This window comes from Muntiacus reevesi, chromosome 15 (assembly GCF_963930625.1).
Source record: "Muntiacus reevesi chromosome 15, mMunRee1.1, whole genome shotgun sequence".
In the NCBI taxonomy this organism is placed as follows: domain Eukaryota; kingdom Metazoa; phylum Chordata; class Mammalia; order Artiodactyla; family Cervidae; genus Muntiacus; species Muntiacus reevesi.
The window spans coordinates 4,733,007-4,755,680 of NC_089263.1; the positions used below are offsets into that span (position 1 = coordinate 4,733,007).

General features: G+C 47.0%; 2 protein-coding genes across 3 annotated transcripts in view; both read right to left on the bottom strand.

The window, feature by feature from the left end:
• Positions 1-5,953, bottom strand: part of LRRK1 (leucine rich repeat kinase 1) — a 132,208-nt gene extending 126,255 nt beyond the window's left edge. The window contains exons 1-3 of one of the 2 annotated variants that reach the window (XM_065906482.1): positions 5,540-5,953; positions 4,772-5,225; positions 94-350 (exon numbers count right to left, since the gene is read on the bottom strand). In XM_065906482.1, the coding sequence (XP_065762554.1) occupies positions 94-193 (100 nt within the window). In that variant the 5' untranslated portion in view covers positions 194-350; positions 4,772-5,225; positions 5,540-5,953. Of the gene's footprint in view, positions 1-93; positions 351-4,477; positions 4,605-4,771; positions 5,226-5,539 lie in introns of those variants that run through there. The other variant, XM_065906483.1, reaches the window with a different exon arrangement.
• A 2,664-nt stretch (positions 5,954-8,617) lies between these two features.
• The window catches only part of ALDH1A3 (aldehyde dehydrogenase 1 family member A3), a 38,415-nt gene continuing 24,358 nt past the window's right edge, over positions 8,618-22,674 (bottom strand). Inside the window, exons 10-13 of the mRNA XM_065906015.1 lie at positions 17,491-17,655; positions 15,988-16,145; positions 15,151-15,225; positions 8,618-10,452 (exon numbers count right to left, since the gene is read on the bottom strand). Coding sequence (XP_065762087.1) covers positions 10,380-10,452; positions 15,151-15,225; positions 15,988-16,145; positions 17,491-17,655 — 471 coding nt within the window. The 3' untranslated portion in view covers positions 8,618-10,379. The remainder of the gene's footprint in view (positions 10,453-15,150; positions 15,226-15,987; positions 16,146-17,490; positions 17,656-22,674) is intronic.

Consider the following 22,674-nt stretch of genomic DNA (forward strand, 5'->3'; position numbering starts at 1 on the left):
CTCAACAAATAACTGGCACTTTATGTCTTTTGGTTGAGAACCCCTGGCTTGTGCACAGAGCATGCAACGCAGAAACAACAGCCCTGCCCATACCATTGTCCTGGGTCTCCATGGCGCGTCCTGGACACACAGCTGACCCTGCTGGCCCCACACACCAGTACATGCTGGGCGGTAGCCGAGACATTCCAGCCATCAACCCTCAGGGTAGCTGCTCTCCCAAGTCAGTTCCTGCCGTGGTCAGAGCTGCTGCTGCTGCTGCCGCCCGAGAGATGGACTAGGTCATGGCTTAGAGTCCAGGGTGGAGCATATCACAGATCCACCATCATGGCTGAGCAGAAAACTGTCTTCTCCTGGTGGTGAAAAAACATCAATTCAGAAGGCTTTTCTTAACTATCAAATCCCTTCCCGCACCCTTGCACAAACATATTTACAAGGCCATGGAAATATGCACTGGTCATCTCCCTCCCCCATTTTTGCAACATTTCTCTTCACATTCCATCTATTGAGCCACAGAGGGTCAGATGTAGGCAGTGAAGAGACAGAGCACCCCCACCACACCTGGCAACTGGGCTTCTGTCCGCCTGAGAAGAGTTCAGAAACCTCAGACAACCACAGAACACCTACTGTAAAGGGCTCAATCACTGTTACATCAACACGCGCTCACTGTCACCAGCAAGGGGACACTGAGACAGTGAAATGAGGTTCCTGCCCCTGGGGTTTTCACCCTCCAGTTGGGGTGGGGCAGACGCATGTAAACAGAGCAAGGCTTCCCTTTGCCCAGGACAGACCCTTCCAGAAGCCTGGAGCTGGGCACATAATGACAAAGTGGTAAGCAGGCAACAGTCCCAAAGAGAAGGGTCTGGAAGGCGCTGGCTATGAAGCCAAGTGAGAGTGAGTCCTGGGGGTGGCGTAAAGGAGCCCCCACGTTCCGCCTGTCCCCTCCACCCCTGGGGGTATCTGGCAATGTCCAGAGGCATTTAGCGGGTGGTAGCCCACAGGGACATTGCTGAACATCCTGCAGCACATAGGGCAGCCAGCCACAGCTAAGAACTACCCAGAGAAATTCTGAGTTGGATTAAGACACATCTCCTAAGACTAGGCAGTCTGTGATGAGCCAAGACACTGCTCTCACACGTGGGGCTCCCACTGAGCTTGGGGTCCCTGACACAAGGGCCCAGCCTGCTGATTAAATGACCAGAAGCACCCGGAGGGCAAGACCCAGGCCCGGCTCTGCAGGTGAGCCGTGCGGTGGGAAGGGATGACCATATGAAACGCATGTGTCCCGCTCAGCATTCCCATGAAGTCTATAGTACAGACATAAAAATTATGGTGTCATTAGCAGCTGTTCTCTGAGACAGACAACTCTGAAATGGAGGGTGATGGTAAAGCACCCCCACCAGAAAAAAAAATAAACAAGGTAATATATATGATGCCTAAGACAATATCGTCTATTAAAAACAGACATGCACCCTCCTCCCCAGGCAACCCTCCAGAGCGTTGCTGTGAGATTTCTACCAAGGTCAAGTTTCTGAAGTCACTTTCCACAGGACTGGAGATGGTTCTTCCTTGCAACAATAATAATGGGAGAACTGGGAAGCCAGCAGGGTCTCCTACCTGCTCTCTGATTAACAAGCTCAGAAGGAGACTTCTCTGGCAGTCCAGCGGTTAAGACTCCATGCTTCCAATGCAGGGGGCATGGGTTCAACCCCTGGTTGGGGAACTTAGACCCCACATGCTACGTGGCCGAAAATTCAAAAAAAAAAAAAGCTCAGAAATTCAATGCTGGAGGGCTGACCCACAGTCTCCCCAGTAAACAGGTTCTAGAAGGTAGGCACTGAATCAAGCTGTGAACAAGGCTTGTGAGAGCACCAGAGCTCTCTCATCTTATGGACTAAAAAAATCAGGCCCCTGGCCCAGGTGATCTGTATTCTTACAAGCAGGGAGGGGTGGGGCTGGGAAAGCCCCAACCAGAGGCCTTGCCCTGGGGCTCTGTGATCCTGCAGCTCCTTGAGCTAAACAGCAAAAGGTTCAGAGAAACCATGCCTGGGGAAAATCTATGTTTGAAGTCTGGGAGCCTGAAAAGTCCAAGAAGGAAAGAAGGAACACAATTTAGGAGACAATCAAAGCTTTATAAATTGCAAAACCTGATCAGGAAAATCAACTTGAGAGGGGAGAGAGGGAAGCAGCAAATCAGAATCTCTGTTCTAAAATAGAAGCTCCAAATTACACAGCAATGTCAGAAACCAAAGTGCCCAGCTCTAATTTGCTTTCAGGAGCCTCTCAAAATCAGCTACCAACTATACCCAACAACACCTCAAAAATGCAAAAGCTAGATGTTTCTTCTGAATCAGAAGTATCTTACCATATAATGTTTTTAAGTTAAAGACGTCTTAAGAATATTTTAGGCCAATCCTCACCCAGCCATTTTGTTCCCCTTTTTATTTTCAGTTTCCTTTTGAAAATCATTTTACCCATGGAGGATTTTGCGACTGGAGCAATTTTTCAATTGTAACTTGCTTTTTGGTTTAGACTTTAGGGTAGAAGTTTTAAAATGAAGTAACTCATGTTTTGCCCTGTATTTGCCCTCTGATCTTAGCTTCTTCCTGCATCTTTTGGGTTCAGACCAATGAAACAAATAATGGTTTCAAGTTACATGTTTTCTTTTCATTATAGTATATATATCCTAAAGAGGGCTTCAAGAAGTGTCCTGCAATAAAAATTATTTTAATAATTTTTAAAATCTCATCAAAGATGGAAAAAAGGAACCTGACATTCCTTCTACAAATGTTTTTTTTGGGTCCTTTTCATAGGGAATGAACTTCAAGAGTTAATGAAACTTAAAGTTGGTGAGAAAGACACTGTTAAGTAAGTACTTGCTATAAACTTTCTGCCACGGAAGGAACATCCTGACTCTGCTCACTTGTCGTTTTAGGAAGTTTGAACTGGCAGTGCCAAAGAGCAGGAAGACACTTGCAAGTGAAGCATGTTAGGAATATAGTTATCATCCAGTTCTTTTTTGAATCAAAAGCCTAGTCGAGATGGTTGGCCCATCTCTGAGACACCCTTTTGGCATTATTGGCATCCCTTGACGAATACTGGCTTGCCTACGAAACGTGTTTAATGCATTTGTGGACATCAAAATAATACAGAGGTACAAATTGGAGAAACGTGTACTTCTCAATCCCAGATGAGAACAGAAGCCCTTCAAGAGCCTAAGCCACAAACAAGCTAAGGCTGTCAATTCACCACTCAGTCTTTCTACTTGTATGCATTTGGTGCCTCCTGGACAGCTCTGGGAGTAAGGGAGAAGCAGTGAGCAAGGTAGGTAGGGTCTCTGACACCTGGAGCAACAGAAGAGACCTCCAGAGGAATTAAAGGAGTAATTAAACAGATAAAGTAGTAACACAGACAGTGGTAACTAAAAAGAAGCACACACAGTTGTGAGAATGAGGCTGGGTTTGGAGAGGGTGGCAGGGTGAGCCAGGGGGTCTGAGATGGCAGAGGCCAGACCAACTGGGGGATGTGAGGGCAAGGAGGTCTTTGGGATTTCATGCCAAGCACAAGAGGAAACTATTGAGGATTCCTAGTAGAGGACTGACACTCCCTAATTTACCTTTTTAAACAATAAATTACTTAGGCTCCCAAATAGAGAATGTGGGGGGGGGGGGGGAGAGCCGCAATTGTAGGAAAGATGCTAGTGCCTTGGACTAGGGCCGGGTGGCGAGGGAGAAGGGGCTGGACCTAAACACCACGTTTGAGAGGCTGACTCAACAGTCCTTGACAACTGAACTCAAGGGACGAGCACACAGGAGGGAAGACAGCTCCCAGGTTTTTATGTCTCAGGTTTTGATCTGAGTCTACCGAGGCCACTCCCTGAGGTGTGGAAGCCTGCGGAGGGAGAGGTTTGGCAGGCCTACAAACCTCCTATAGGAACAAACTGGGTGTGAAGTTTTTACGTTTTCAATTTAATGTTTTATTCTTTTAGGACATTAACAAGGATAATTAAATCAGATCACAAAAGGAATTCAATGTTAGTATTTTTCAAAATCGTGCATGTTCTAGTTGCCCCTTTAACGCTCTCGGAATCTGGACACAATGGGAGTGAGTGGCAAATTCTAAACAGTGCATTTGGTGAAAAGCTCGCTGAAAACGTAACTGCACGCTCCTGTTTCCTTACATCTCCGATGCTTGTGGAAGAAAAACTCCCCGGCCTCACAAGGTGGACTGGCAGGGTGAGCGGACCGCAGAGATCCCAGAGCCTCGGTCCTCACCGTCCCTCTGGGGTCCCGGCCTTCCCCCGCCGCGATAGCACTCATCTTCCGCGGCCCGGCCGCGGAAGGTCGCCCGCAGAGGCCGCCAGGAGACGGCGGGTTCCATCCCGGACTCGGGGCGGGGGCGGGGGCGACGGCTCCCGGGCGCTCCGCGCCGCCAGGCTGTCCCGCACCGCGCCCCCGCGCCGCCCTGCACTCACACTCACCCGCACACACGCAAGGCCACTCCCGCTCGAAGGCAGGGGCTTCTCCAAGGGCGGAGGAATCGTGCGGACGCCTTGGCGTCTCTTCCTTTCGTGGCTTTCCCCCGCTGCCCCGGCCAGGCGCCGGCCCGCAGGGTCGGGGTGCCCCGCCCGGGCGCCCCCCCCAAGCCCCCCAACCCGAGGGCGCGGAGGGAGACGCAGGGCCGTGCGCCGGGGCGGGCAGGGGAGACGTTTCCCGCGCGGGGCCTGGGCGGAGGGGCCGGGACTCCCCGCCGGCCACGGCGGGGCAGCGCTTACCTGCGGGCGGCGGCGGGCAGGGCCGCGGGCGCCTGGGGCGCGGGGCTGCGCGGGGCCAGGCGGACTGCGGCGCTCGGGGCCGGGCCGCCCCTCTGCCCTCCTCTGCCGAGGCTCCGGCCGCGCGCCGGGGGCCGGGCCGGGCCAGACTCACTTCCTCAATCCTGAGCGGGGCGGGCGGCGCGCGGGGCGCGCGGGGCGAGGGGCGGCCGCCGAGAGGCCTCCGCACAGCGCGCGCGGGAAGACCCTGCGCTCGCCCGCCGGCTTCCCTCACCGAGACCCCGGAGGCCACGGGGCCCACAGGCGCCCCCGGCGCCTGTCTCCTCCAGGTCTGGGTCCCCTGCCCTCCGGCAGGGCAGTCGCAGCGGCAAGATTGGTCGGTTCTCGGCGCAGCCCAGCTTTCCCTGCCCCTCTGTTCCGCTCAGCAGCGAGATCCGCTGGTGAACTCCGGACTCGTCTATGGAGGCAGTAAATACTCAAAAGACAGGAATATTCGTTTGTGTACAACTGTTTATACAGAAGACTAGACGTATGTAATGTAAAATTTTAATAGTTTGCAAACCTCACTCCTTCCACCACATGGATTTACTAAATTACGGATATATACAAAGATATCACTGGTGAATCATTTTAAATTGTCTGGGTTTATTTTGGGGGTGGTGGTGGTAGATAAATCTGCTGGAGTGTAGGCAATTTATATTTCAAACTAATAAAAAGATGTACCCACAATTAAGGCCATTATCCAAAGACAGATCATAATGCCGTACGTACATGCGGGCAGCAGGCTTTAGATTGGGCTCCACGTGCCCACCCGGGAAGAAGACTTCTTCGGAAAAAGCGGATGGTTCTGCACCCTGGCAAGCTCCTCCCGTGTACGGCTATGACGGGAACATGCCCAGGGTTTATCCCAAGGCGCAGAGACAAATCGCCAGCACCCTCACTGCTGTTTCACAAAAGCCGGCCAGCAGCAGCCCGCTCCCGCCTCCACGACCTCGCAGACACTCTGAGCGGTCACCACGGGCGAGTTTACTGGGTCCCTGTTCGAAGAGGGGACCACGGGGCAGCCGAGTTTTGCGCCCAAGAGGCTGCCCCGCCGGCTGTCCCGGACCACACGCCCCTCCAAAAGGGAGGGTGCAGTTCTGCAATCCTGCCTTTTCCACCACGGTTCTAATTCCAGTATGCAAAAGGCGGCAGTATGGTCGCTACCGAAAAGGCCCTAATAATTTGCAGGGCGTGGCGTCCACGGTGAGCCCGGCAATCGCGGCGCGGCGCGCACCCCCACCCCGAGGCGCCCGGTTCTGCCATCTAGCGGGACCGCGAGGAAGCGCGCGCCGGGTGACCGGAGGACCAGGGGGCAGACGTGGCCCAAGGGGGTGAGGACAAGCCCTTTTTAAATGAGCTTGCCATCCGCTTAGAAATGTGTCCAAGGTAGAAAGCGCTTGTCACATGGGTGGCCTGTTTCGAGCTGGCTGTATCCCAGCATTTAACCTTATCCTTGGCATGCGTTACTTACAGGTTTGCATGAGGCGATTGTTACAGGTCAGTTAAGATTTCTTTATCCTTCTTAACCCCCACTGACCAACGTCTCACGTTGGAATGCTGGTAAAGAATCCACCTGCAGCGCAGAATTCCTGAGTTCCATCCCTGGGTGGGGAAGATTCCCTGGAGAGGGAGGTGGGAGGGGGGGATCGGGATGGGGAAAGCATGTAACTCCATGGCTGATTCATGTCAATGTGTGACAAAACCCACTACAATATTGTAAAGTAACTAGCCTCCAACTAATAAAAATAAATGAAAAAAAAAAAAAAAAAAAGAAGAAGGGAACGGCTACCCACTCCATTGTTCTGACCTGGAGAAAAAAAGAGTTGGACAAGACTGAGTGACTTTCACTTTCACTTTCTAGGTTTTATCCTAAGTAGGTAATGGAGGCAGGGAGGGGTTTCTCTGGTTACTCAAATGGTAAAGAATCTGCTTGCAATGCGGGAGACCTGGGTTCCATTGCTGGTTTGGGAAGATCCCCTGGAGAAGGGAGTGGCTACCCACCCCAGTATTCTGGTCTGGAGAATTCCATGGACTGTATAGTCCATGGGGTTGCAAAGAGTTGGTCAGGACCAAGCAACTTTCACTTTCACAGTGGGGTCAATTGGAAGCTACCTCCCTGAGCTACCCTTTCTGCCTTTTGAAGGTGTGGTAGTTTTTTTTTAATTGGAGGATAATTGCTTTGTAACATTGGGTTGATTTCTGGGACACATCAACATGAACCAGCTGTATACACACATCCCCTCCCTCTTGAACCTCTCTCTGACCTCCCACCCATTCCCACTCCTCTAGGTTGTCACAGACCAAAGGGTCTGAGCTCCCTGCGTCATATAGCAAATTCCCACTGGCTATTCATTTTACATAGGTAAAGTATATGTTTCAGTGCTATTCTCTCAATTCTCTCCTTTCCCAGCTGTGGCCACAAGTCTGTTCTCTATGCGTCTCCATTGCTGCCCTACAAACAGGTTCATCAGCACCATACTTTTTGTTGTTGTTCAGTCATTCAGCCATGTCTGATTCTTTGTGAGCCCATGGACTGCAGCACATCAAGCTTTCCTGTCCTTCACCATCTTCCAGAGTCTGCTCAAACTCATGCCCATCAAGTCGGTGATGCCATCCAACCATCTCATCCTCTGTCGTTCCCTTCTCCTCCTGCCTTCAACCTTCCCCAGCATCCTTCTAGATTTCATATATATGCATTAATGTATGATATTTGTTTTTCTCTTTCTGACTCACTTTACTCTGTATAATAGACCCTCAGTTTCTAGTCACCTCCCTTCCACTAATATTTCTCCTGGGACACTTAAAAAATGTCACTTACTATCAACCTTCAAGCTCAAGACAGGCTGGGAGCAAGAACTTTAAAAGGGCTCAGTCTGCCATCAGGAGAAGCTCAGGTGTTTCAAAGGGCCCACTTTTAGAGAATGTGCCAACTTACTGTCCCCACCCAAAAAGGCACTGTACACACACATGCACACACACACCACAGCCAGTGTGTGTCCTCAAAATGGTTCCTGTCATGGTAAGCCAAGCAAAGGAAATGCTGTTTTCCTTGAATTTTCTGCTCACATTTCAGTTGGGAAATGGAAGGTTTCTAAATGCATTCAAGCATACACAAGTGCATAAATTAAGATGGATCTTACCCAAGTCTCCCTTAAGTTTTCTCTGAAAGGGTGCAACTTTACCTCTACATGACCAAAATGAAATGGACTCAAAATGAGAGGCATGGTTGAACATGGTGGACCTAACCAAATACAGAAATATTCTTCATCTAACCTCAGGGTCAGTGTACGACTCAGTGATTGAGGCTTACTGGTCTGAAGCCTTAGAAACTCTGGGTAATTTAAACAGAAACACAGAGATCCTCATAGAGAAAAGTGACAAAAATGAATGCTTTCGCACACAGTTGCAGGATACAGTGTTTCCCTAAGCCCCCAAGCAACCTCCCCCACATTTTCCACACTCACATCCTCATCACTTTATGATAAAAATGGACCCAGTAAGCTCAAATGACAGCTTTAACTTCACCAACTAAGATGCAGAGCCTCTGAGGCCAAGCTTGCTGCCTCATCCACCCCCAAAACCATAAAAGTGAGTTTCACACTCAAGCTAAGCACAGGACTTGACTGACTGAGCAAATGAAATTTTACCCTTAAGTGACTGAAACCACTTTATTGTAAGTCACTTTGTACCAAAGTTCTAAGGAAAAGAAAGGTCAGTCACAGAATTAAAAGGGGTCTTCTGGTCTTTAAATGAAAAACCATAGTTTTTTTCAAATATCTGATTTTATTTTATAGTTATTGCATTGTTGGACACAATCTGCAATTAGGGTCAGAATTCCCAGGCCAATAGATTTTTTTAAACCATACCACAGGAGTAAACCTTAAAAGAAGTAAAGTCTAATACTATATAGATTTCCATTTCTAAATACAGTATATTACAGAAGGTTAAATACATTACCTCTGTTTACTTACAACTATAAAAAGATACATTAACTCTACCAATTATAAATAATGTAGCATCATAGTAAAGGCATTATTGTACAAGGAAAGAATAAGAACCCTCTAATGTATTACTATCAAGGTTAGTGTCTTTAGTTACTTGAGATAAAATCCTGAAAATTCAGCGTATGAAGTCAAATCCTGATTTAACAAGTTACTGGTACTCTAAGTGATGTGTTGTTAATTGATTGAGAGAAGGTGAATTGCATATTTCCAACAGGAATGATTACCTCACTTCACATAAGACTTTCTCTATACATAACACTGATTTTGACATAAACCTCCATTTCATTATTCTCCCCCCCCACAACTTAATTCTCGAACATAACTTAATTCTCAAACATAAGCACCATTAGAAAAGTACAGTTAGTAATAGTAAAAGTATCTGAATAATGCAATTGCAGTTTGGTTTTGTTTTTTTAAAGCTCTGTGGGACACTTTCAGTTTTCCAAGCTGAAACTTGGAATTGCACATCCTTTGGATACACAAAGAGGAAAAGAAAACTTTTCAACCTGTCAGTGCAGTGCTCAAGCCACTCTAGTAGCAGACCCAGTTCCTCCATGAAGTTCAGATGTTATTTGTTAATTAATCACTAATTAATATCAAAACAGGACTTTGAAAAACCAGAGCTGTATTACAATAGCAGTCTTTTCAGTTGTGTATGTCTTACTCATCTAAAATGTTGATAACCCATCTGAAGAAAAGGAAAACTACACAGGCTTATCATAAATCAATGCAAGTGAAGAAATGCCTAACAGAAAAGCAAATTATGGCTTTAATTAGTAAAATGTGGGACTTAATGATCCTAGAGTCTGTACTGTCAGAGCACTGGGTCTTTAGCAGTGATGGTGACACTCACGACATTTCCTGCCTTGATTAAGGTAGACCATGACATGCGTTAGATAAGCTCTTATGGTTGTTGATTTGGTTCTATTCCAAAGGCTGTACTGGTTTTAAGCTGAGTCCCATGGTCAATGTCAAGATGCAGTCCTTGAAGACCACTCACACCAGGGCCTTTAGGACCCTTCCATGGTACTTGCTTCCCCTAAGTTCCCCACATCAGATCCTCCCAACCTTGTTTTTTAAAAAAATTTTTTTTTAAACTTAGTGCTATTCCTTCCTAGTGAGTAGTTGGAGGGGCTTGTTCTGTGGGCAGGTAATCATGAGGAACCTGCAGGTAGAGTCCTGTTTGCAGAACATACAGGGGATTTTTTTCCAAATCCTTACTAGAGTTAGAGTCAACAAAGCATTTTAAAGTGACGGCTCGATACTTCAAATACCACTTCCTGTTGACAGTGCCCTGAACCTCCTCACTGTCCCAGGGATCTGGTAGAAAGCAGAAAACAGAGATGGCCCTTAATCCCAACCCCAGGCAGGACTCCAATTTCACACACAGTATTTCTGTCAATAAAGAAGGAATGTAAGAGGAAAACAAAAATCGTTCAAATCCAGTAGATTTAAAGTCTCCAGAAGAAAGTATCCCAGGAAGGTCAGAATGTAGGTTTTTCTTCGGTAAGTTCGATCGGCCACATTCAGTTGTCAGATGTTTGAAGAAGGAACCTGCTTCTCCTTCAGGAATCCTTGTCATCAAGTTTGATGGTGACAGTTTTCACTTCTGTGTATTCAGCCAGCGCATATTCACCTCTGTGATCAAAGAAAAGAGAGATATAAAATGGAGAGGCACTTAGCCACTCTGCGTGAACTTTGATCTAATGCTTCAAAGGCGAGTACTCTGTTGGGCAGTCTGGAGTCTGTGCAAAAGGCCAAACAATGAAGATTTAATAGAGTCTAAGGGCTGTAAGACCATCAGTAAATTTAAGTACCTGGATGTGTAACTGAAGGTTGAATATCAAGTAGTGTATGTGTGTGATGCTTTTGAAATATTCAGGACTAAGGATTTGCCTTCAAAGGATGAAGGGTATTTAAAACAAAGTGGTGAATTCCCTGGATGAGGGGTGGCAAGCAGAGAGAGCCTGTGCAGTGAGGGATGGGCAAGCTGAGGAGTAGATGGATAACTTCTGCAGATTTATAACATCTGAGGGCAATTTGGAGTCGCTGGAAGAGACAAGAAGAGGCAGAGGCCCGAAGCTATAGACTGGGCTATGGCCAGAGCATCCATGAGAGGCAGGGCTAGGAAGGACCTGGAGCTGGTCTTGAAGAGCACAGCTGGGCACCAGCTGTGAGAAGAATGAGGCCTGGACAGGGGCACAGACGTTAGCGGAGTGGACATGAGGGAGTCCATGGCCTCTGAGTCCATGTTTCTGATATGTGTCCCCTCCTTAAGTCCTGCAGAGCCCAGTGACCCGACTCAGGCACCATGAATCATGCTTAGGGCCCCTGTCCAGAATTGAAAGGTGGCTTTGGATCAATTTAAAAGTCTCTGCAACCCTTGCTCTGCCATTATATAAATAAGAAAGTGTACCTGTTTAGGAAAAGAGGTAGGTGTTGAGGGGGCTACTGAGGCTCTGCCACTAGAAACACTTGAGACAGAATCCCATCTCATCCCTTAGACCAATGCTTTTCAAAGCGTGACTCCCTGACCAGCAGATCAGCCTCACCTCAGAACTTGCTAGAAATGCAGAGGTTCAGGACCCCCAGACCTTCTGTGGGAGGCAGAATAATGCCCATCTCAAGGTGTCCCTATCACAAGTCACTGAAGCTTCGAAAATATCGTATGACGAAGGGGAATTAGGGTTGCAGATGGAATTAAAATTGCTAGTTAGCCGACTTTAAAATAGGGAGTGTATCCTGAATTATCTGGGTGGACCCAGAGTAATCACAAGGACCCCTGAAGGAGGAAGAGGGAGACAGAAGAGATTCAGAGGACGGTGAAACTACAGAACAGCTCAGAGAAATGCAACAGCACTGCCTTTGAAATGAAGGAATATGGGAGGGAGGCCCTAGAAGCTGGAGAAGGCAAGGAAATAGATTTTTTTCCCTTGAGTCTCCAGAAAGGAATGTAGCCCTGCAGAGATCTTGATTTTAGCTAAGGGAGAGCATGTCAGATTTTCAGCCTTCAGGACCATAAGATAATAAATTCATGTTGTTTAAGCCAAAAATTTCATGATTATTTATTGTAGCAGCAATAGAAAATTAATACATATATTGAACCTAGGAGTGGGACCCAGAAATCTGTGTTTTAACAGCCAGAGGATTAACAAGTCATTGGATTCTGATGCAGTTCAAGTTGGATAACTACAAGCTTGGATCTGTGCAGTTTAGGCAAGTTTTTTGCCTTCACTGAGCCTCAATATTATCATCTGTAAAATGGGAATACCATCACCTCCTTATAGTTAGAATTGATTCAAATAGAACAAGTTTGCCTACTATGTGCTAGGTAAAAAGTAAATGGTAGAAACTAATATTATTATTTTATTGCTAATGCGTCATTGAGATTCTATGGTAGTGTCCTAAAACCAAATTCAAGGACCTGTGATAATGGGTGAATTATTTTGTAATTATTTTCTAAGCACAACAAAAACATAGAAGCCATATACAGAACATTAAGTCCAACTTTTGCAGAGCAGAAAGCTCCATCAAAAGTCCAAAGGCAAATTACAAACTAGAAAAATTACATTTACAACACTGTCAGAAACAGAGTGCTGTTTTCCTTAAAGCACAAAGAACTCTTACAAACCAATTTTTAAAAAATGGAAAAATCAACAAAAGATACAGTTTGCAGAAAAAAAAATAAAGATCACCATAGGTGTTATTAAGGTGCTCAATCCCTTACCATTAAAGAAATGCAAACCAAAAGAGTGAGGGGCCCAGTCTTCATGTGCTGGATACCTATTTGGGGAATTTATTCTGAAAACAATTTCCCACAAGTGCATAAGGACTGATGCACAAGGAAGAACAGCAGCAGGTTTGAGGCAGCAAAACTCCTTAGAAACAGCACCAAAGTTAGTCATAGGAGACCATCAATGAAAAACATAGCACATCTAAAGTCCATTCTTAACAACACAAGTATTTTCCTCTCAAATCATTTGAAAACAGAAAAGAAATACATGTTTACATCAATTGTATGCATAGAAAATGTACAAGACCTTTAAATATGAGCACATAGTGTTACAGTGTAAAAATTCAAAGTAGTGGATTTGTCAGCTTCATAAAGAAAAGCAAACCAAGTGATGAAATCATGTTGAACCAGCACATAACTAGTAAGTCCAATATGAAATCACCCCTGTAAAATGAAGTGCATGAATCACTTCATTCTTTTTATTCCTGCACTCGCTGCCCTGCTCAAGTTTTTGTCACTTTTATTTGCTCCACTGTGGCATTTCCTAAACAGCTTCTCAGCCAGTTGTGACCACCTTGGGGCTCAAGGCCATCCGTAAGCCTAGTCTTTCTGCCACTGGACCTCACCAGAACACCTGGGCGCTGGTACTGCTGATCACAGAGTTCACTGCTGTGCGCTCAGTGCCCAGCATATGCCCGGGGCATCAAAGGTGCTCAGTAAATATATGCCAGTGAACAAAGAACAAGTGAAAAAAAGGAACCCACTGGATGGCAGAACAGTGCTTACTTCTAACAAATGGGATTGAGGGTCAAGGGAGGAAAGCCTTGACTTTCCACATGTCTCTACAGGGTGGATTTTTTTTTTTTCTTACTATATTGCAAAGCAAAACAAAGAACTAAGAAAAACACCCAGGAGGAGGAGAAACTGCAGGCTTCGTTCCCAGATCTGCACAAGGGGAGACGTGAGCGACCCGTGGGTGGCCAGCGGAGAGCCTGCCGAGCCAGGAGCCTGGCGATGGGGAAAACCATGGAATCCACCACATGGGGCTCCACATGGAAAAGGGGAACTTACTGCAATGTGAAGACATTAATTAGAAACAACTGAAAGTGGGGATTGGTTTTCGAGCCGGTTTCCGGGCTCCTTGTGGATTATGTTAAAGTACATTGTCAAAAACTTTGGGAAAAATATATGCCAAGGGCCAAAAAAAACAGATGTCCACAAAAGTCCCCATTGCAGCTAATCAGCAGGATGATGCATGGCCTGGGTGCAGTGGGTCCTCCCCAGGTCCTCCTGCACTGGACAGGCAGAACCACGGAGGAGGGGGAAGACGCAGGCCAGGAAAGCAGGGAGTGGACAGAGGGTAGGAGTCAGCTGCCCAGGAGTCAGGTGAGTCCCACACACCCTTCCTGCAGCTCTGACATCCAAGGACATCTGCTTCAGTGACTGAAGATTTTGCTGTGGGTGGAGGCTGTGCCTGGCCCCAGAGGAGGGCCTTGTGTGGGGGCTGGCTGAGGCCGCAGCGCAGAGGAGACAGATGAGGGGAGCCCAGGGGAGCAAGGCCTTGCGGTGTGCCAGGTTTAAGAGTTCAACCTCAGGGGCTTCCCTGGCGGTTCAGGGTTAGAAGGAAGCCACCTGTCAACGCAGGAGGCGTGGGTTGGATCCCCAATCCAGGAAGATCCCACATGCCACAGAGCGACCGAGCCCAATGCCACACTATTGAGCCTGTGCTCTAGAATCGTATTACCGAAGCGCGTGTCCCAGAGCCCAGTGCCCCGCAAGAGAAGCCACTGCAGTCAGAAGCCCGCACAGCACGATGAAGAATAGTTCCCGCCAGCCGCTGCTAGAGAAAAGGCCCCGCAGCAATGAAGCCCCATCACAGCCAATGAATAAGTGAGTACACATATAAATAAAAGAGTCCTGTTCCAACTTTCTCACTTACTGGCAGTGTGACCTGGAGAAGGCACAGGACTGCCCTGAGTTTTTCCATCCGAAAACAGGGACAGCAGCAGTACCCACCTGCAGTAGACTGCACGTGTGTGTCTGCCTGAAATTTGTCAGCTGAAGCCCTAACCCTTCATGTGAAGGGATCAAGAGGTAGGGCCTTTTATCTTGGGCCTGACACAGGAGACCACAGTCTAGGCCAATGGAGCACAGTTTCCCAAAGGGCAAGACAGAAGGAAACCGCGAAGGAGCATGCGGCGTGACAGGCTGGGAGGCTCAACGTGTCGCAGGACCCCTCTGGGGAAACGCCTGAGACCCCAGGGTCTATCCTGAGACCTGGCTAGTGGGCAGAAGGGCCATATCCTGACCACGGAGAGCGCCCACCCTCCCTGCTTTCCCAGCCCTGCCCTGTCCTCAGGTGGAGGTTCAAGCATCTGCTGCATAGCTCCATGAGGGCTGGGTGCTGGGGGGTCGCTGAGGCTGGGGTTGGTCCCAGGGCATGAGGGTGTGGGTGGGGCAGGGGGGAGAGGAGAGAAGACGGGAGGCCAGCCCAGCCCGTGGGTAGAGCTGACCCAGGCTGGCACACACGAGCACAGGGCAGGGCTCTGGACTGAGCACCCACCACTATCCTGTGGCAGGCGCGCAGTGACAGGAACACTTACAGTTCTCTGCCGTTCCCCGACATTTTGAAGCCACCAAACGGAGCCTGTGCATAGATGGCATTGTAGCAGTTGATCCTGGAAAGAGAATAGAGAGACGCTCGTGGTCACCAGGAGAGGATCCGGCCGGTCCTTGAGTGCTGAGGGTGCTAGGCGCCAGGGGCAGAGCATTGCCAAAGCGATGGTCTGTGTCCAGGTTTTATACCAAGAAAGCCGTGTTTTCAATCTCTGCCCTCTTGCTCTCACCACCAGAAACTAAAGTTTGAATATCGTGAAGTATAAGTCTTCTCACGGGGGTAGGAAGGAAATGACAAGGGGAGAAAAAGACAGAGGTGAATTTTGCTGAGGGAATAAGAATCAGCTCTGAAATGAGACAGAACTCATTTCAAAGTTCTCCTGCTTCTTGGCCTCCAATTCACATTTATCTTCTAAGACTATCTTTAAAATGAGGATAGTGTCATCAGCAGAATTACTGGTGAAAGAGGAACTTTCATCCATACTTTGCACAAGAACATGCACCGCTCTTAGAATAAAAAGGGGAGGTCCAACACCGTGGTCAAGAGCACCCACATCAGAGCTGAATGGCTGGCTCTGAGCTCTGCTCTGCCATGTGCTGGCTGTGTGACCCCAGGCAAGTCACACAGTCTCTCTGCGTCTCGATTCCCTCATCTGTGACACGAAGATGATGACACCATCCCGCTCAGAAAGTGGTTACAGGAGGGGGCAACGTGCTCAGATGTGTGTGGTGCATAACGCAGGACGGAAAGCTCTCTGCTAACAGAAGGGTAAGGCGACCAGCTGGCCGGCAGCTCGGGGGCTGGACACTCACGCTCTACTTACCAGACAGTTCCAGACTCTAACGCGGAGGCCAGCTTCAGTGCTTTATCGAGGTTTTTTGTGAACACAGCTGCTGTAAGTCCGTATTCAAGGCTGTTTGCTCTTTTGATCACTTCTTCAATATTTTTGAACTTCAGTATTGGCTGCACTGGTCCAAAAATCTATGATTAATTGGAAGGATGGCAATGAGAGGCTGCCGGAGTGAAGCATGTGTGCCCTGAGCAGGTACCGCCTTCTGTGCGCTCTTTTCACACACCCAGTGCTCACACCCAGGAGAGGATGACTGAAGGAGAGCGCCCAAGCATCTTTTTAGCTGTGCGATGGTTGAAATCTGAAGGAAAAGACTGAACTAAACAAAAATAAAAAAATAACCACCAAAATACTGTGTTGGGTGGAAGCTCTGTCACTGTGGTCAGGGCGTCTAGAAGCCCCAGCCTCAGAGGAGCCTCACGTGCTGGAAGGCACAGACAACTCTGAAAGTCATCCCAGCAGAGTTACTGTGAAGGGTGTCTGCAGGCACAGACTGTGGGCCCTGGCTGCTCTGGGCTGTGTTTTCTGTCAAGGAAGATGCCCTGAAATGTTTCCCTAATAATTCCCAGGGGAAAGAATGAGGCCATGTTCGTCACCATCTGCAGCACAGCAAATATAAGGAAAGAGTTACAGGCTGAACGTTCAGAGGTAATTTTGAAAGGAGCCTGGAACAGATTCAGTGTTCAGCACCACAGCCCAGGAGGACAGTGTCAGCCTGCCAAAATACCTCCCCTGGTTCCCAAGTAGCTTGTCTCACAGAGGTTTAAACAGCTGAGTCTCATGCCATCACGGTACAGTTAGTAACCCCCCGAAAATCTCAAGGAGCATGTGTATAAAAGGCTGATACCAGCAAGACTCTGGCAGTGATTCCCTCTTTCATGTGCCCCAAAAATGCCACAACCTGGGGTCTGAGCACCTGGGACCCAGGTAGGAACCAGTTCCAGCTAGCTTAACAGTGGCCCCGAAAGACAGAATTACACTCTTACTGGAGTTACCCTAATTTCCACCACTTCCAAGGATACCCATGATGGACAACTTCTAAGAGACTTCTAGTCAGGACAGGTCTTTGGAATGAACAGTTACCATTTAGGTGTGGTCTGGGGGAAGTGAATGAGGCTTTGGACCCTGAATCCCCGGCTCAGTTTGTGTTAAGAGCACAGGTTGCAATAGCTCTCCACCCCCAGCTTACCTGAGGACACGTCAGAACACAGAAGAGGGGCTGTTGTTCCCCAGAGAGGATGAGCAAGGCACGGAAATGGGGGTTAGGACAAGCTCTACACAGAGCTCCGGGTCCCGGGGCAGACGACTGCCCAGAGGAGAGGGAAGAGACCGCAGAGAAAGGAAAACACTCCCCTCCCAAAGCCTTCGGGGATCCCTTGGCCCTGGAGAAGGCTCTTTTTGAGAGGCCCAGCCCCTTTTCCCACCCCCAAGGTCCCAGCTCAGCACAGGACATGGTTTTCCCCGCAGCCCCCTGACCTCCTCTTTAGCGATCCGCATGGTGTCCGTAACTTCTGAGAAGACAGTGGGTTTGATGAAGAGCCCCCTGTCCTCCAAGGCGGAGCCCCCACATTCCAGCTTGGCTCCCTCCTTCTTTCCGCTCTCGATCAGATCAAGGATTTTGTCAAACTGCTTCTGGTCAATCTGCAAAACAGAGAGAGGTAAGCTTGGCTTCTTTCTGGATGGTGGCTTCCAGCTTATGTGTCCAACAGCCTCCTGTGTGGTGGCTGACCTCATTACGTTCTAGCCAAGACAAAATTCATGGACCAGATGTGCCTTGTATGCAAATGTTGCTCCAATGCACAAATCTAGGTTATCTGGGGCAGGAGAGAGATGGGCTGTTCTCATCCTCTCCAGGTATGAGTTTATTCATACATCTGACCCTCTCCATGGGTGCTGTGTGCTTAGTCACTCAGTCACGTCTGACTCTTTTGCAACCGTCTGGACTGCAGCCCGCCAGGCTCCCTTGTCCATGGGACTTTCCAGGCAAGAATATTGGAGTGGGTTGTCATTTCCTTCTCCAGGGGATCTTCCCAACCCAGGGATGGAACCCACATCTCCTGTGTCCCCTACATTGCAGGCGGATTCTGTACCCACTTAGCCATCAGGGAAGCTGTGTTCTTAAGCAAATCCATGGGTAAAACAAGATGTGAAGTGGTCATATTCTTGGTTCTAATTCTTGCATCTTTCTAGGGTTGTCAGATTTAGCAAATAAAACTACAAGATACTCAATTAAATTTGAATTCCTAAGAAAACAAGAAACAATTTTTAAAGTACAAGCAAATCCCCAACAATATTTGGGAGACGGTTATGCTAAAAACGCATCCACTGTTTATCTGAACTGGGTTGTTATTGTTTAGTCACTAAGTTGTGTCTGACTATTTGTGACCCCATGGACTGCAGCACACCAGGCTTCCCTGTCCTTCACCATCTCCTGGAGTTTGCTCAAACTCATGTCCATTGAGTCAGTGATGCCATCCAACCATTTCATCCTCTGTCGCCCTTTGTCCTCCTGCCCTCAATCTATCCCAGCATCAGGGTCTTTTCCAATGAGTCTTCTCTTTGCATCAGGTGGCTAAATATTGGAGCTTCATCTTCAGCATTTGAACTAGTTGCCATGCATTTTATCTGGCAAAACTGCACACTGCTCCTAGGGCACCACAGATCAGGGTGTAACACTTACTGGAACTCTCCATCCACAGGGCAGAGAAGTGAGAAATAATGCTGACCACCTTAATCATCACCCGTGGACACAAAATAGAGGGTCAAGGGGGTAGAGAGGCTGTTCCAGGTTGGTGGGAAGCCAGCTCATCGGAAGAGCTCCACTTTCTGCCACTTTGTTTAAGGGATCTCCTGGGCTGGAGTGTATCCTATAAATACCCAGTTTGTGGATGCTATACTCAACCAACTGGCAAAGGGCCCCTCTCTGGGAGACTCATGGTGGGGAAGTGCTCTCCCCACTCAAAATGGTCATTCTTCCCAAGTCCATGGGAACCCTGTTCTTACCATGACTCTGTCGTAAATCCCCTTCTCTCTGGCTAGAAGAGACAGAGCTTTGTTAGATAGGTTTGCTGTACCTGTGACTTTAAGGTAAAAAAGTGGCTGAACTTAAGCAAATTTGAATAAAAAATAACCAAACCTAAGGAGAAAAGGAAAGACATATCCATCTAAATGCAGAGTTCCAAAAGAATAGCAAGGAGAGATAAAAGAGCCTAAGTGATCAATGCAAAGAAATGGAGGAAAACAACAGAATGGGAAAGAAAATTAGAAATACCAAGGGAACACTTCATGCAAAGTAAAGAACTGAAATGGTATGGACCTAACAGAAGCACAAGATATTAAGAAGAGGTGGCAAGAATACACATAAAAACTATACAAAAAAGATCATATGACCCAGATAACCACAATGGTGTGATCACCCACCTAGAGCTAGATATCCTGGAATCCAAAGTCAAATGGGCCTTAGGAAGCATCACTACATAGGAGTTCACTATGAACAAAGCTAGTGGAGGTGATGGAATTCCACCTGAGCTATTTCAAATCCTAAAAGATGATGTGAAAGTGCTGCACTCATTATGCCATCTAATTTGGAAAACTCAGCAGTGGCCACAGGACTGGAAAAGGTCAGTTTTCATTCCAGTCCCAAAGAATATTCAAACTACCTCACAATTACACTCATCTCACATGCTAGAAAAGCAGTCCTCAAATTCTCCAAGTGAAGCTTCCACAGTATGTGAACTGAGAACTTCCAGATGTTCAAGCTGGATTTAGGAAAGATAGAGGAACAAGAGATCAAATTGCCAACAACTGTTGGATCATCGAAAAAGCAAGAGAATTAAAAACAAAACATCTACTTTTGCTTCATTGACTACTGTAGAGCCTTTAACTGTGTGGATCACAACAAATTGTGGGAAATTCTTCAAAAGATAGGAATACCAGACCACCTTACCTGCCTCTTGAGAAACCTGTATGCAGGTCAAGAAGCCACAGTTAGAACTGGACATGAACAATAGACTGGTTCCAAATTGGGAATAGAGTACATCAAGGCTGTATATTGTCACCCTGCTTATTTAACTTCTATGCGGAGTACATCATGTGAAATGCTGGGCTGGATAAAGCACAAGCTGGAATCAAGATTGCCAGGAGAAATATCAATAACCTCAGATATGCAGATGACACCACCCTTTTGGCAGAAAGTGACGAAGAACTAAAGAGCCTCTTGATAAATTGAGAATGAGAGTGAAAAAGTTGGCTTAAAACTCAACATTCAGAAAACTAAGATCATGGCATATGGTCCCATCACTTTATGGCAAATGATAGGGAAACAATGGAAACAGTGACAGATTTTATTTTCTTGGGTTCCAAAATCACTGCAGGTGGTAACTTTAGTCATGAAAATAAAAGACACTTACTCCTTGGAAGAAAAGCTATGAAAAACCCAGAATACATATTAAAAAGCAGAGATACTACTTTACCAACAAAGGTCCATCTAGTCAAAGCTATGGTTTTTCCAGTGGTCACATATGAATGTGAGAGTTGGACCATAAAGAAAGCTAAGCACCGAAGAATTGATGCTTTTGAACTGAGGTGTTGGAGAAGACTCTTGAGAGTTCCTTGGACTGCAAGGAGATCAAACCAGTCCATCCTAAAGAAAATCAGTCCTGAATATTCATTGGAAGGACTGATATTGAAATTGAAACTCCAGTACTTTGGGTACCTGATCTGAATAACTGACTCCTTGGAAAAGCCTGATGCTGAGAAAGATTGAAGGCAAGAGAACAGGGGACAACAGAGGATGAGATGGTTGGATGGCATCATCAACTTGATGATGAGCAAGCTCCAGGAGTTGGTGATGGACAGGGAAACCTGGCGTGCTGCAGTCTGCAAAGAGTTGGACATGACTGAGGGGCTGAACTGAACTGAATGGTGCATTTGGATGACTCTGTCCTCGAGGCACAGTCTGGCTTTCTTTGAAAGAGTGGGCACAAACCATGCAAGCCCCTTTACAAGTCATCTCATGAAATGTGGATTCAGTGTTAAAATACCAAGATGATCCTCAATAACTCACACTTTGTACCAGGATAAATTCCAAATAGAATAAGGACTTAATCATGAAAGGTGAAGTCATAAAAAGTTTTCAAAATCTCTCAGGTGGGAGAATGCCTTGGTAAAACAGGAGTGCTGATGGCCTTTCTACGACTTGAAATCCAGAAGCCAAGAAGAAATGATTAATAATTTTGAGTAAGTAAAAAAAGAAGGCAAAAGCATCACAAGCAAAGTCAAAGGGCAAAACAACAAACTGGAAAAAATTGACAAGTCACATAATAGAGCTAATCTTTCTAGGATGTAAAGAATTCTTATAAGTGACAAAAAATGATCAACAGTACAAGTGAAAAATATGCAAAGCACATGCATGGTTGATAGAAAAGGGAACATAAATGGCCTTTAAACATAATACTAATGTGTTCCTCTTTACTCATTGTAAGAGATATGCTATGCCGTATGCTGTGCTGTGCCGGTCAAGTCGCTCAGTCATGTCTGACTCTTTGAGACACCATAAACTGTAGCCCACCAGGCCCCTCTGTCCATGGACTTTCTCCAGGCAAGAATGCTGGAGTGGGCTGCCATGCCTTCCTCCAGGGGACCTTCCCACCCCAGGGATCGAACCCAGGTCTCCTGCATTGCAGGCGAATGCTTTTCCAGCTGAGCTACCCGAGAAGCCCATAAGAGATATATGTACATTAAAAACAAACGAGATATCATTTTTAACTATCAGATGGGCAAAACTCCATACACAGTCTGTTAGTAAGGCTGGGGAAACAGGCAGACTGATACAAGGTTGGTAGGAGCATGAGTTGGTTCATCCTTCTGGAATGTAAATTGGTCATGCTTATAGAAATTACAAATGTGCTCTCACTCAGCAATCCCATTTGGGCAATTTGTCCTTGCATGTGTGTAGAATGACATACTCTGGGCACTGTACATGATTGCACACACCCACATACTTATCAGTACATGTTTCTAAAATTCTGTTGGATTCATACAGCAGAATTCTATGTACTTACAGAAAAGAACAAGGGAGATTCCCGTGGTTTGGTATGGTACAGAAAGCTTCAAATTTTTTGTTATGGGATAAGAACCAAGTTGCAAAACAGTATTGTGTACAGGTATTTGGGGTAAAAGCAGGGGAAACCAGAATTCATATTACATTCTTATATACATACTCAATTTTGCTTGTATATACAAAAATTCTGGAGAATTTTCATCTAAGAACCAAGTACATGGATACCCATGGAGGGAAGAGTAATAACCATGTCTATGAATGAATGGAAGAGCACTTTCTCACTATTGACCTTTATATGTATTTTGGCTTTTGACCATCTGTATGTGTATGTGTGCTCAGTTGCTCAGTCATGTCTGACTCTTTGCAATCCCGAGGACTGTAAGTCTGCCAGGCTCCTCTGTCCATGGGACTTTCCAGGCAAGAGTACTGGAGTAGGTTGCCATTTCCTTCTCCAGGGGATCTTCCTGACCCAGGGATCGAATTCATGTTTCCTGTGTCTCCTGCATTGGCAGGCAGATTCTTTTGCATTCCGCCACCTGGTAAGCCCCCTATGTGTATATACTACCATCTCAAAAAGTAATTCAAGTCACAGCGAGTCT